General features: G+C 54.7%; 1 protein-coding gene across 1 annotated transcript; it reads left to right on the plus strand.

Annotated features, from left to right (window-relative positions):
• The first annotated feature begins 5,227 nt into the window (after positions 1–5,227).
• On the plus strand, positions 5,228–13,005 carry LOC121439541 (zinc transporter 3-like). The gene is made up of 8 exons (XM_041640041.1): positions 5,228–5,542; positions 8,874–9,055; positions 9,556–9,702; positions 9,792–9,945; positions 10,432–10,624; positions 10,826–10,931; positions 11,080–11,214; positions 12,186–13,005. The coding sequence occupies exons 1-8, from the start codon at positions 5,448–5,450 to the stop codon at positions 12,329–12,331; spliced, it is 1,158 nt and encodes a 385-aa protein (XP_041495975.1). The 5' UTR covers positions 5,228–5,447; the 3' UTR covers positions 12,332–13,005.
• Positions 13,006–13,462: the final 457 nt, after the last annotated feature.

Raw genomic sequence — 13,462 nt, forward strand, 5'->3', positions numbered from 1 at the left:
CACACATATATGTTCCAAAGTGTATGTTCTTTTTTTGGAGCATTTTGTGTAACTTTTTAAGATTTACTTTTAATTTTTAATTCATGTATCTTTGTGTATCTGTGAGTATATGCACACGAGCGAGCACAAGTGCCCAGAAGCCAGAAGAAGGCGCCAGACCCACTGGAAACAGAATTACCAACGACTGTGAGCTCCCTGATAGAGGTGATGGCTGCTGGGAACTGAACTCGAGTCCTCTAGAAGAGCAAGCACTCTTAATCACTGAGCCGTCTCTTCATTACCCCCACCCCATTTTTTTTTTCTTCTTTTGGGACAAGTTAGGTCTGCTTGTATAGTCCTAGGCTGGCTTTGAATTCATAGAGATCCACCTGCTTCTGCCACCTGAGTACTGGGATTCAAGGCTGAAAAAGCTTTTTTTTTTTTCTCCAGTTTTTGGGATAGTGGGACAGCATCTCACTATTAGCCCTGGCTCTTCTGGAACTCACTATATAGGCCAAGTTGATCTCAAATTCACAAGAGATCTGCTTAACTCTACCTCCAGAGTGCTGGGATCAAAGGTGTGTGCCGCTGTATCTAGCTAAAAATCATTTTTTCTTTTGCCTTGGTTTCTTGAACTAAAACCCTTTTTATATGTTGCTTGTTTATTTTGTGTGTGTGCACCACCGTGTTGGGGTGGCAATGAGAGGACAGCCTGTGGTGTTCGGTGTTCTCCTTTGGCCGGGTAGGTCAGGCATTGAACTCGTGTTATCAGGTTTGGTGGCAAGTGCTTTTTCCCTGCTGAGCCACCACTCTGGCCCTGCTTCTTTTTAGTTTTAAATGTGACAGGATTGCTATCTGCAGCCCAGTGTGGCTTGGACACACTTTGTAGCCCAGGATGGCCTCAAACTCTCAATCCTCCTGCCTCAGCCTCCTGAGTGCTGAAATTCCAAGCAAATGCCACCACATCTGGCTTGGAGTTTACATTCTGTTGAGCAAAAATGGCAAGAAAAGATAAAGGCTAGTTAGCCGGGCTCACATCTGGCTTGGAGTTTACATTCTGTTGAGCAAAAATGGCAAGAAAAAATAAAGGCTAGTTAGCCGGGCTTGTAGCCCACTGGTTGTGTTCGTTCTTTCCCAGTGTCACAGGCCCTGGGCTTGCCCTGTTGTTGTAATAAAAAGGATAAGGAAATAGGGCACTGGCACATCTGGCAGAATCCACTACAGTTAGTGATAGGGACAAGTGCAGACGCCCTGTGGCAGGGGTATGCCTGGCATATTGTAGCGCTGTGGGCTCCAGAAGGCTAGAATAGTTGGGGAGTGGAGCAGGGGGCTGGGGTTTGTAGGCCTGCAGAAGGATCTTGACCTGGACTCTGCATAAGAGAAAATGCCTAGCAGGGCAATGATGGCTCTCTCCTTTATCCCCAGCACTTGAGAAGCAGAAGAGGTGGAGCTCTGAGTTTGAGGCCAGCCTCTTCCACAAAGCAAGTTCTAGGACAATCAGGGCTACACAGAGAAACCAGGGACAGGGGGAGGGGAGAGAGAGAGGAGACTCTGACTTGTGCTGTCTAGCTACTGGACTGGGACTGGGAATATAGTCACAGGATAAGAGGAAAAGTGGGAATGGGGAGGTCACCTGGGAGGTGAGCACAGCCAGGTGGTGGCAGTGTGGAGGCTGGGAGTGGCTGTGGATGAATAGCGAGGAGTCAAGGATGGCGGTAAGGTTTCTGGCCTGAGCAAATGGAGGATGGTGTCATGTTCTGACCTGAGGGCGCTGTGGGAAGAGGAGGTTTGGGGTTGAGTAGTTATCAGGAGCTTGGTTTTTAACTTTATAACCCAAGATGCTCCCCTGCTAGATATTTGAGACAGCATCAAGAATGGCGTTGGGCAGAGAGTTTGGAGGAACCATCATCTGTAGGTGTCATTGATTTTGATTCTTTTAAAATAAATTCCAAGCATAAAACTTGAATAAGACAGTGGCTTCCCACACCCAACATTCAGCCTTAACAAACCACTGCTTTCTGTTATTACTTGACATCATATGAAGGCTTAAGACCATAGGATAACTCCGTAGGAATGAGTGCAGAAAAGTAAGAGAGACAGCGACCAAGTCCGGGATCGGTTCATCATTAAAAGGTTGAGAAGATGAGAAGAGAGAATAAGGGGTCAGCAAAGCGGGAGAAAAAAACAGTGCTATCCTGGGAGCCGGGTGAAGAATCACACAATTGTCGAATGACAATTACAGCTCAGGGGTGGACACTAAGGAAGAAAAGGTAGCATGCAGGAGAGTGTTTAGTGTGAGCCCTGACCTAATTAAGAGCCAGGAAGTCTCCCTGAGGCCAGGAGACATTTAAGCTGCAGGCTCTTGTCATTCTCTTTATTACCAACGAACAGCCTGCCTCCTCTGCCCGGCTGCCATTCTCACAACCCACTTCTCCTGTTTGGACCGGCTTAATTGAGAGCCGTGTGGCAGCCACTAGTGGGGCGCTGGGGCACAGCATGCTTAGATTGCAAATTTTGTCTCCCGGCTTTAATCCTGACTTCATTGCCACCTCTCCCGACAGGAGCTGGTTCATTGTGGGGTTTTAACCTGGGCACCCCTGTAGCTTCTTCCAGGCTGTTCTGACAGAGGCCCTTTGGAATCTGGCCTTGAATTGTCCTCCTGGGGACAGTCAGGGTTTCCTGCGTCCTTCAAGCCTTTGGGACTAAGAGATGACCAGTGAGTCACCTTAGAGAAGATTGCTAGAGAGGCAGAACAGGGCAAGTAGTAGGGCATGTGGATGAATCAATATCGCACTGATTTAACAAAGGGCCATCTAGAAAACCATCTAGAAATCGCTAGGAGGGGGACCTTGTCTATCTCGTTCAGCACCAATTCCCAGCTAAGGTGGCATGGTGGCAATGGCGGTGAGAGGTGTTGTGTTGAGTAAACTTGACAGTTCTGTAAGGGACACCAGCCTTAGACTGGCCTTCCAGCGTCCTCTCCAGGTACAGTATGACTCTCCCAGGCTGTTGTTCTTAAGGACCCTGTACAAAATTCTGGTAGAGCCTCTTGGCGGCTCCCGGAGAAGCGGGCACAAACACCGGTTTTACTGCCAAGCTTTCCTTACATAGATTCCCAAGTTGGTCTTCCCACTGCCGGCGCTCTGGGCTTCTGGAGGCGGCGCATTCGGCAGCCAGACACACAGCGAGGCTGTCATCCATCCTCTCCGACGTTCCTTTCACTTCCAGGCCTGCCGGCTTCCCACCCGGTGGCGGGTCGGGCACGTGCCAATACCCGCGCCCCCTCCTGGGCAGTCGGGGATGCTCTGCGCGCTGCGGGCTGCCCAAGAAGGGAAATCCCAGGGGAAGTCATTGTTGTCATGTTCCCTGTTGTCGTCATAGTCCGAGGCGTGCCTACGAGCCGGTTCCCCATTCTGGAGCTCGCCCTGGCCTCTGGGGGCGAGGCTAACACACGGTCTCTGGAATGCAGTATGGCTCTCCAGCACCCCCCAGCCCGAGCGCAATTGGAATCAGGGGAACCCCGGGGCAAGCAGCGAGTTTAGAAAACCGACGGCGCTGGGCAAGACGAGCCCGAGACGCTGGCTTAGCTGAGCAGGGACTTGATTTCCACCTTGGCTCTGACGTGGGCCAGCAAGGTGACCTTGGCCCATGGCTTCCCCTCTGTTTGTCCTCTTGAGACTCAGCCCAAGAGCTGAGGCCCTCAAGACAGTAGGGGAGAGCGGGAGGAAAGTGCCCTCGTTGGTTCAGGCGCGGGTGCAGAGGGAAAGCCGACAGTGGCCTTAGGCGCGCGTGGGCAGAGGCCCGCACCGATGGCCTGCAGACCCCGAGTTTTCTGCTCCACTTCTCTGCTCACTGCCATCCGTTTGCACAAGCCGCCCGGCAAACCTGGCGCGAGCCTAGCCGCACTCTTCCCCCGCCGGAACAGCCAGCCCGCTGCCCGGTTTGCCTAATCCGTTTTAAGCCTCACCTCCTCCGCGAAGCTCTCCCGGCTTAACCCCATCACTTCCAAACACTGGCGAGCTCACCGTTTCTTTCACTTTTTCATTTTTGTTTGGTTTGGTTTGCCTTTTGGAAATGCACACACGATCTCATTGTTTGTGAGAACCATGTTGAGGGCAGGTGTCAATCCCCAGGACCTTGCGTTCAGAAGGCTCCGTGTGTTCCAAAAGATGCGGTTGGTGGGTTTATTGCCTGGGCTCACTACCCGCCACCTCCAGCGCTCTTTCCACGGCTGCTCTCTCCTTCTCCTCCGGACCCTCGTCTTCGCAGACTCACGGCTGAGAATGTACAGCTCAGTTCCCCTCCCCTTTTCATTCCACAGTGGCGGCAGGTGCAAGGAGTATGGAGCATTGAACATTTGAAGTTTCGACTCCAGCCTTGGCCGCCGAGGGATGTAAGTCACTCCTTTCTCTGGGCTTTCGCCTTCCCCCAGATGAGCACACCAGACTGTGTTACAGTAAGTAGGCAAGGAAGGAGTCACGTGCTGACAGGCTGAACAAGCAGCCTCCCTCTATAAACAGTGGCTGGTGACCCTGGAGAGGTGACCGTGCACCTCCTGCCGCCCCAACCTCTCTGTGAGAGGAATTCAATTTCTAGTCCTGATCCAGGTGGGGAGAAGGATGAGGCATTTGTTCCAGGTCACACGACGCTTCCAGGACTTAGTTTACTCATCTGGAAAGTGGAGATAATGTATGGATTGAAAGACAGCAGAAAGGGTTTTATTACCCAAGATCTCTGTATAAAAATAAATGGCAATTAGCGGTACCGTGCTTGGCAGCAGATTTTGCTCATGAATTCCTATTCCAGAGCCTCCACAGTGGGATTTCTGGCTGGAGTCCTTAGAGTTGTTTGGGAATGTGTCACTGCTCACCCCAGATTCTCTCTGTTTCTCTCCGGATCAATTTGGCACCTGTTTCTGCCTCCGCGTGGGGGCCAGAGCCACAAAGTGATTGGGTGGTGGGACGACGCCCCTAAGCCCTCAAGCATAGGGCAGTGTCTCTTCCAAAAGTTTGGTGCCAGAGGGGTCCCTAGGTGAGAAGAGCCGGACTAGGAACTGGTGGGCGGGACTGTGCAGATGGAGCGCTTGCAAGAACCCCAGTGCCAGGGTACGGTGGTGGCTATTCCACCCCACCCCACGATTTGGCGCGCAAAGGAGGGGGGGGGGATTGGGGCTTTGGATTTAGGGGCGTGTCCCGGAGGCGGGCCTTAAGTGTGGGAGAGAGAAAGAGAGGGACTCCGGAGCCTGGAGGCGGGGTTTGGGGGAGCTCGCCCCACGTGGGGCGGGGCTCCCGCTGCCGCGGGCTCTGCAGTTCGGACTCAGAGCGCCACAGTCGCCGCAGTTCCCTCCACTCTGGTGGCCCCACGGTCCTGCGGGGAGTCCGGGCGGTCCTCGGGCCGCTCGGATTTGGCGCAAGGCCAGCCACGCCTCTCCCGTTCCTTGTGGCCTAGACGGTCGCGGCTGTGGGGACATGGAGCCTTCTCCCGCCACCCGAGGCTCGGAGACCACCCGCCTCGTGAGTCCCCGAGACCGCAGCAGCGCCGGCGGCGGCCTGCGATTGAAGAGGTAGGACAGACCTGGGCTGGCTGTCTCCCCGGGGTTGCCAGTCGCGTGCCACCGGTCCATTTCGTTGTTGTCTCCCTCGTCGCTGGCCCGGCCCGCCTCCCCAGCGCCCCACGGTACCCAGGCTTCGCGGCGCCGACCCTCCGGCCGAAGCCCGCCCCCTCCCCGCCTCGCCTCTGTCCGACACCCATTTTCTGGAGCAAGTCCCCTGCCGCGGTGCCCCAAGCCTTCCGACCCCTGCGCCTCCTCCGCCGCTCCGTCGGACCGAGCGGGCCAGGCACGGCGATGTCCGCATTGCCCCGTGAGCCTCGCCTCCGCACATCGGAAAGCCGGGCCCCGGTTCCTTCGCTCAGCACCCCAGGCTAGGGGTGCCCCATCCAGCCGCGGCCAGTGGTGGGCTCGGGCCCCGGGGATCGGCTCTGGCTCAGCGGGCGGCCGCGAGGAAGCGAGGGGGCGGCGAGGAAGGAGCAGGTGCGGGCTGGGCGGCGGGGGGTATTCCCGGCTCCGCACAGACGGGGCCGGGGGCGGCGAGGTGTGAAATGAGGCGCCAAGCGGCCGGGACAGCGGGCCGGGGGCGGCGGCAGAACCTCCCCCGCACCCTGCGGGCCGCCCGCTCCTGCCGCCCGCCGCCGGTTCCGTCTGCCCTGCCATCTCGAACGGCCACCGCGACAGGCCCTTCCTGGCCACCTCCGCTGGCCATTTTGTCTGGAAGCCGACCGTCCGTTTGTCTCTGGAATTTGACAGGGTCTCTGGCTTTTTCTGTTTTTTTCATCTCCCTCAATCTTTCTATTTCCCTCTCCGTTCTCTCCTTTTGTCTCTGTTGTGGTCTTCTGTGTGTTTCCAGTTCTTTCTTTGGGAGGGGGGCCTTAAACCTGAGTGGGTGGGGGAATGGGGGAACTGAACGGAAGGAAGGATTCTTCCTGCAGAGGACTGCAGTGGTGGGCAGCTGTGGGGCTCCAGCTGTGGCCCTGGCATTGCTCCCCGTACCCTTTTGACTTTGCATCAGCCTAGCTTACTTGCCCAAGGAATACTCTAGGCCTCATTGTTTCCCCCCACGCTATATCGTTTTGTTGTTGTTGGGGGTTTCAGAGAAGGCCAGGAAAGGAAACTGCCTCCAGCCCTGGACAAAAAAATGTCTCCTCACCTCCACACACCAGCAGAGAGGCCCCTTTAGTGCCCACTTGATGCCAAACAAAAGGAGGCAGCCTGTTGATGGGTGGCTACGCTGATGGCTGATGGCTGGTTGTGTTGTGTCTTAAAAGCCCAAGGAAGGTGTCTTGCTACAGCCTCCAAACTGCCCAGCATCTGTTTCCTCTTCAGACTGCATCTTCATCTCCTGGACCATTTTCATCCTCATATGACCATTAGTCACCAAATCCGGCAGCATTGTTCAAGGCTCTGTGTGTTTACCTGACCCTCCTCTGATGCTGTGCCGGGCAGAGCCTCCGGCCAGATCCATTCTAGACTCTTCTATGTCCTCTTTCCCGCATGCCACCACCAAGGTCATTTCAACATGAAGATATTTGCTCTGTCAGCCAGTGGGTTTCCTCTTTCCTTTCTTTGAGCCCCTTCCCTCAGCCTTTCACCTAGGACTGCACTTATATTCCAGGCTGCGTACCTTGTCGTTATAATCCTGCCTGTCAGGAACGTCTTCTAGGACTGTGGCTTCCTCTCAGGCCCTCCCCTGTGCCCCGAAGTGATTTGTTCAGACAACCCCCCCCCCCCAGCCTCTCCCTGGTGGAAGTCGCATCACATGCTTGTCTCCTACCAGACTGGGGCTCCTTGTGTTGGATACTGCTTGTCATACCTCATGGACCGAACAGGGATGGGCTCTGAAGCCACTGTCCTCTCCCTGTCTCTTCTGGGAACACCGGAACCATGCACACTCTTTCTCAGTCTGGGAAGGGGCTTTTCATTGAAGAAGGAAGCTTACCTTCCCACTCTTGGAGGAGTTTTCTCTGTAACCGCTGGCTGCCCCCACCTCGGCCCACCCGAGCAGTGTTTTTCTCAGTCAGATGGCCGCTGCGGCCCCATCCCTGTCCCTGCAGGGATCTTAGTTTAGAGCCATCTTTCTCCCACAGGGATCCTTGTTACTCCTAAAGTTCAGAACTGTCTTCTGTGTTGAGCTCCTTTGTTTTGTTCTTTCCTTGCTTGGGTCCAGGAAGAACACTGGGCTAGAATAGGTCCAAACACAGTCCCTTTGAGTCCTACCTGTGGCATCCCTAGGTAAGGCCCCATCCCTATTGTCAAGGGATGTGCGGCATGCTGGGCTCCAGGTGACATGGGCTGGACTCTAAATCCATTTCCCCTGTCACTACCACCCCAGCTGTAGTAGGAAGGACCCCCTCCCCTGTGACAACCCTGCTGGTTCCCCTCGTATGTGTGCAAGGCTAACCTTCAACTCTTGAGCCTCCTGCCTCAGCTTCTGTGTGCTGGGACTGCAGACATGAGTCATCACGCCAGTTTCTACACCCTTTCAGAGGACCTCGCTTGCTTGTACCTCCTGTCTTGAAAGGAAGGGACATAGAGGGTTTAGGGACCAAGGCATCGGAGCAAGACTAAGAGAGCGATGCAGTGAGCGGGTTTGTGTGTACCATGTTCTCATACCGGCTTTCTTCCGTGTTTCTCCGGCGCTGTGACTGTCTGTCCACGTCCTCCCCGTTTTTCAATGTTTCCTCATGTGGTTCCTGTGGTCTCCGCACTAGAACTCATTTGCGAGCACCAGAATTCCTCCAGCAGCAGCATCTGCCTTCTGCTGTGTGCCCCCGTGTCTAGTCCACACTCGTTCATTCACCCAGGAAGAGTGGCTGTCCGTTTTGCATTCCTGGGGTGCCTCTCGTGGTGTAGAATTTTGGTCAGTATCCGTCCCAGCTCCGCCACCTGCCAGCTGTGTGGCCCCTCTCGCTTCTTCCCCTCCTGAGCATTAGTTTACATTCATTGTTAAAACATTAGACGTGGCCTGGTGCACGCCTTTAATCCCAGCATTCAGATTTAATCCCAGCAGGTGGATCTCTGTGAGTTTAAGGCCAGCTTGGTTTACAGAGCAAGTTCCAGGACAGGCTCCTTAGCTACTTGGAAACACTGGCTTGAAAAACCAAAACCAAACAAACACACAAAAAAATTAGACTTTACTTTCAGATATGGGATTCTATGGCCCTGTGTTTGGAAGGAGGAGGAGCCTGGGTTGAGTGTTCCTGTGAGCCCCCACATGCCCTGAAAGACTCAGGCGCGATTGGGTCTAGCAGAGGGACAGAGACGGCCCATTTGCTCAGCCTGTGAGTGACCAGGCCAGTCCTGTGGTCAGGCTCAAGGGTGACCATGTCGCCTGCCTCAGTCTCTTCACAGAGCCCTCAGAGCCCCTCCCTGAGGAGCCCAAGCTTGAGGGGATGGCCTTCCACCACTGCCATAAGGACCCCATGCCGCAGTCAGGCCTCTCTCCTGAGAGACTGCAGGCCCGGAGGCAGCTGTGTGCCGCCTGTGCTGTGTGCTTCATCTTCATGGCTGGGGAGGTGGTTGGTAAGTTGGGGACACCCCCAGTCCCATTTTCTGTACTTCCTAGGCCACTCTCCACCAAGAAGCCCAGGTTTCCTGGATGGAGAAACGGAAAGACAAGGGCTGGGAGGGACCGGGGAGGCAAGGCACCAAGGTGAACCAGCAGGGGCTTGGGGGCTGGACTGAACTGGCATTTTAAGAACCCTATTCTCTTTTTATGAAAATCAAATCTATTATTATGGAAAGACTAGAAAAATACCTCCAATAGATTGGGTGGTGCCACATGACCACTCCATTAATCCCAGCACTTGGGAGGCAGAGCCAGGCGCATCTCTGTGAGTTCCAGGACAGCCAGGGCTACAGAAAGAAACCCTGCCTCAAAAAACAAAACAATAAAATAAAAAAATACTTGTAATTTTATCACCCGAAAAAGCCCGGTCTCTTTTGGTGCCCCCTTTCTATCCCATTTATGAGTACACATGCTGCGTACTTCCTGGGATTCCAGCTCTGCCTTTCCTTTGCAGGTGGGTATTTGGCACACAGCTTGGCTATTATGACCGATGCCGCTCACTTGCTGGCAGACGTAGGCAGCATGATGGGCAGCCTCTTCTCCCTCTGGCTCTCCACTCGGCCAGCCACCCGAACCATGACCTTTGGCTGGCACCGCTCAGGTAAAGCCGTGCATGACTCGGTGCCCAGCCTCCCCGCCAGTCCTGCCGGGCCTTAGGGCCCTGACCTGACAGCTTGTCTTCCCCTGCAGAGACTCTGGGGGCTTTGGCCTCTGTGGTCTCCCTCTGGATGGTCACTGGCATCCTGCTGTACCTGGCCTTCATCCGCCTGCTGCATAGTGACTACCACATCGAGGGGGGTGCCATGCTGCTGACCGCCAGCATTGCTGTCTGTGCCAACATGCTGTACGTCCCGGTGTGGAGTGGGCGCCAGGTGGGGTCCAGGGTGAGAGAGAGGGTCTTCTTCCAGGATGGTAACACACACACATGCGCGCACACACAGACACACACACACAGCTTCATTGTCTTCTTTGGGTAAAAAGGAGTGGGAAAGAGATACTCAGCCAGGAGGTATTTGTTGAGGGCTTACTGGATACTAGCCCTGCTTTATCAATATGATCTCATTTGAGTCTATCAATCCATGAGCACTGGTTTCCCTCCTAGTAAAAGATACTGCGGGGGAGGAGGGGGGCAATAGACTATTTAAATAGAATAGGCAGGGCCAGGACCTGGATCCACATCTCTGGCCCCAGGTCCAGTATCTTTTGCCCCCGACAGTGTAATTTTTCTGTTAGGTGGTGTTATCTTTCTGGGATGGGAAACAGGTGGAGGTGGGCACTACGGGGAGACGAAGAACAGGCCATCGGCTGAACCTTTCTCCTTCTCCTTCAGAATGGCCTTTGTGCTGCACCAGGCCGGGCCCCCCCACAGCCATGGATCTAGGGGCACAGAGTATGCACCGCTGGAGGAGGGGCACGGATACCCCCTGGAAAACACCAGTGTCCGGGCTGCCTTTGTGCATGTGCTGGGAGATCTCCTCCAGAGCCTCGGGGTACTGGCCGCCTCCGTCCTCATCTACTTCAAGGTACCGCTGTGGAGGGCGCCTCAGCCTCCCTTCCCTGTTCTGTGTCCACTTCCCTCTCCTGGTACCCTCTGCCGTCTTCATTGAGCTTCCAGCCTCCCAGGGTGTCTCCTTGCCCCTCTGTGAGAGTCTCAGGATGCCTTTGGGTTCTGTTTGCCAAGATGACCCTAGAGCCTCCTCTAAGAGACATCACTTTCTCTGCAGCCTCAGTACAAGGTGGCTGACCCCATCAGCACGTTCCTCTTCTCTATCTGTGCCCTTGGATCCACAGCCCCTACCCTTCGAGACGTTCTGCGCATCCTCATGGAAGGTGAATTTAATACTGACACCCCCACCTGGGGCTCCCTCAGCTCCTGCCCCGGGGCTCCCTCAGCTCCCACTTGGGGCTCCCTCAGCTCCCGCCTGGGGCTCCCTCAGCTCCCACCCTGGGTCTCCATCAACTGTGGCCTTGGTTGCAGGAGCCCCTCGCAGTGTGGGTTTTGAACCTGTAAGGGACACACTGCTGTCAGTGCCAGGAGTCCGAGCAACGCATGACCTCCACCTGTGGGCTCTGACGCTGACTTACCATGTTGCCTCTGCACACCTGGCTATTGGTGAGTCAACGCTAATCCAGTCAGTGCCGTCTCAGAGCTAGCCCCTCTGTCCACCTGTGGCAATAGCTTGGCATATCGAGGCATTGTTTGTTTGTTTGAGACTGAATCTCACTATGTAGCCGAGGGTATCCCTGAGATCCTCTGCTTCAGCCTCCCTGAAATACCTTGGATGTTTTTGTTTTTTTGATCTCTTTTGGTCTCTCTGACATGTATTTGTGTGCATACTCATACACACACATACTCTAGAGACAAGGAGGCCTGGGTACTTGCAATACCATCTCTGAAGCAGCATGGGGACCTGGTACCTTTAAAACGTTACCGGTAGCTTCAGGATGTAGTTGGGTGACTGTGGTAGCTCCCCTCAGTAGGGGATCACATTGCTATTTAAAGTGGTAATTATGAAGCCTGTATGGCAACTAGGGAAAGTGTTTGTGGTATAATGCTTGAGGAAGAAAGAAGCGGAATATAAATTATATCTACATTATGATTCAACTATTAAAATACATATACAGTGACTCATGAGCTGACAAAGGGTTTTTGAGTCTCTCCCAGATGCAAGAAGCAATCAGAGGCATGCAATTTGGATGCCAAAAATATCATAACTTGTGGGATGTTGGATGGTAACTTGAGAGGGACAGTGGGGCAGAATACTTAACATCTGGCTTGCCCTGAAAAGACGGTGGTGTGGCTGCCGAACTATCCAGCTGTGTATTGATGCTCACAGGCAGGAAGCAGTCGGTAACTGGGCACAGTTTAATGCGTCAGCGTGGCCCATTGCAGTGAGTCTCACGTTTTCTTTACAATTTTTACGCCGTTCATATAATGCGGTGATGCAGAAGGAAGATCAAGAGGCCTATTCAGTCCTCTGGGGCTGTGCTGTGCTGTGCTTGGGCCCCCTTCCCTCCTTATCACAGCCCCTGGCTGTGCCCGACTCCCCAAGGACTGAGCTGCCTCTTATCGCCCTCCCACAGACTCCACGGCTGACCCTGAAGCTGTCCTGGCTGAGGCCTCGTCGCGGCTCTATTCCCGGTTTGGGTTCTCCAGCTGCACCCTGCAGGTGGAGCGGTACCAGCCTGAGATGGCCCAGTGTCTATGCTGCCGGGAGCCCCAAGCCTGAGCCTCAGCCCCACCCCCACCCCACTGCCAGGCCCAGGCTCAGCCCTGGACTCTCAGCACCTGCCTCCCCACCACAGAAGGGACCATCCTCTCTCCATTTTCCACCTGCCAGACGCTCCAGCCCCTGCCCCCGGTGGTCAAGACCAAAGTGTGCATGTGGGGAAGAGGGAGGAGGGAGGATCAGACTGAACTACTGTAAGCAGTTTAGGGGTGTGGGGTGTGTGGAAGCCCCACCATTCGTGTTCCACGTGGCCTGGAGAGTCATGCTTGCCCTTTTTGTGCAATTCATGTGTCCTTGTGGCAGGCTGGCTGATACCTGGGCGCATCTGCCTGTCTGTGTGCTGTTCGTGTGCCTATGCCTGGGGAGGTCATAGGGGCCCCCTCCCCACGTGATCCTTGCTCTGTCTATGCAGGGGCCCCAATGCCTGCACTTTGGTTTGTGTGCCCTGTGGTTTTGTCTGTTGTGTGTGTGTGTTCTTTGGTGCTGTGGCCTGTGTGTCTTTGTGGCTGTGCTGGTCTCTGTTGAGTCTGCTCTACCTGTGTGTCCATTTAGGGATCTGTCTGTCCATCCCTCTGTTGGTGCTGTGTCCTCAGCTTTCTCCTCGGGAGAGGGAGGACTCTGATGCAGCCCCACCAATAAACTCGTATCTAACTGCATTTCTGTGCTCGTGACTCCTCGGACGTGGACTCCCTCCTGGCCTCTCACAGTCGGTGACCTTCTGTCCCCAGTAAATTCAGACGGAGGCTGAAAGCTTTCCCAGCCCAGGCTCTTGACTAAGAAGAGTCCCTTTGTGGGCAGAGCAGGGCTGCAGGTGCCATCCTGGAGAGCCCTTCTCACTGGAACCCTCCAGCAGGCCAAGCCACGCTCCTGTTAGTGGGAAACTGGAACACTGTGGGGAAAGAGGCTGTGGGCTTGGTCCTTGTGCTGTGTCAGCAGGGGTGGGAAAGGCAGCGAGCCCTGCGTGCAGGTGCGGGCTGTGTGTAAGCACCAGCGTCATCGCCACGCTCGCTCTTCTGTCTTTTTTTTTTTTTTTTTTTTTTTGAGATAGGGTTTCTCTGTGGCTTTGGAGCCTGTCCTGGAACTAGCTCTATAGACCAGGCTGGTCTCGAACTCACAGAGATCCGCCTACCT

This window comes from Microtus oregoni, unplaced genomic scaffold, assembly GCF_018167655.1.
Source record: "Microtus oregoni isolate MIOR12 unplaced genomic scaffold, Mior012 000062F_ref0000492, whole genome shotgun sequence".
In the NCBI taxonomy this organism is placed as follows: domain Eukaryota; kingdom Metazoa; phylum Chordata; class Mammalia; order Rodentia; family Cricetidae; genus Microtus; species Microtus oregoni.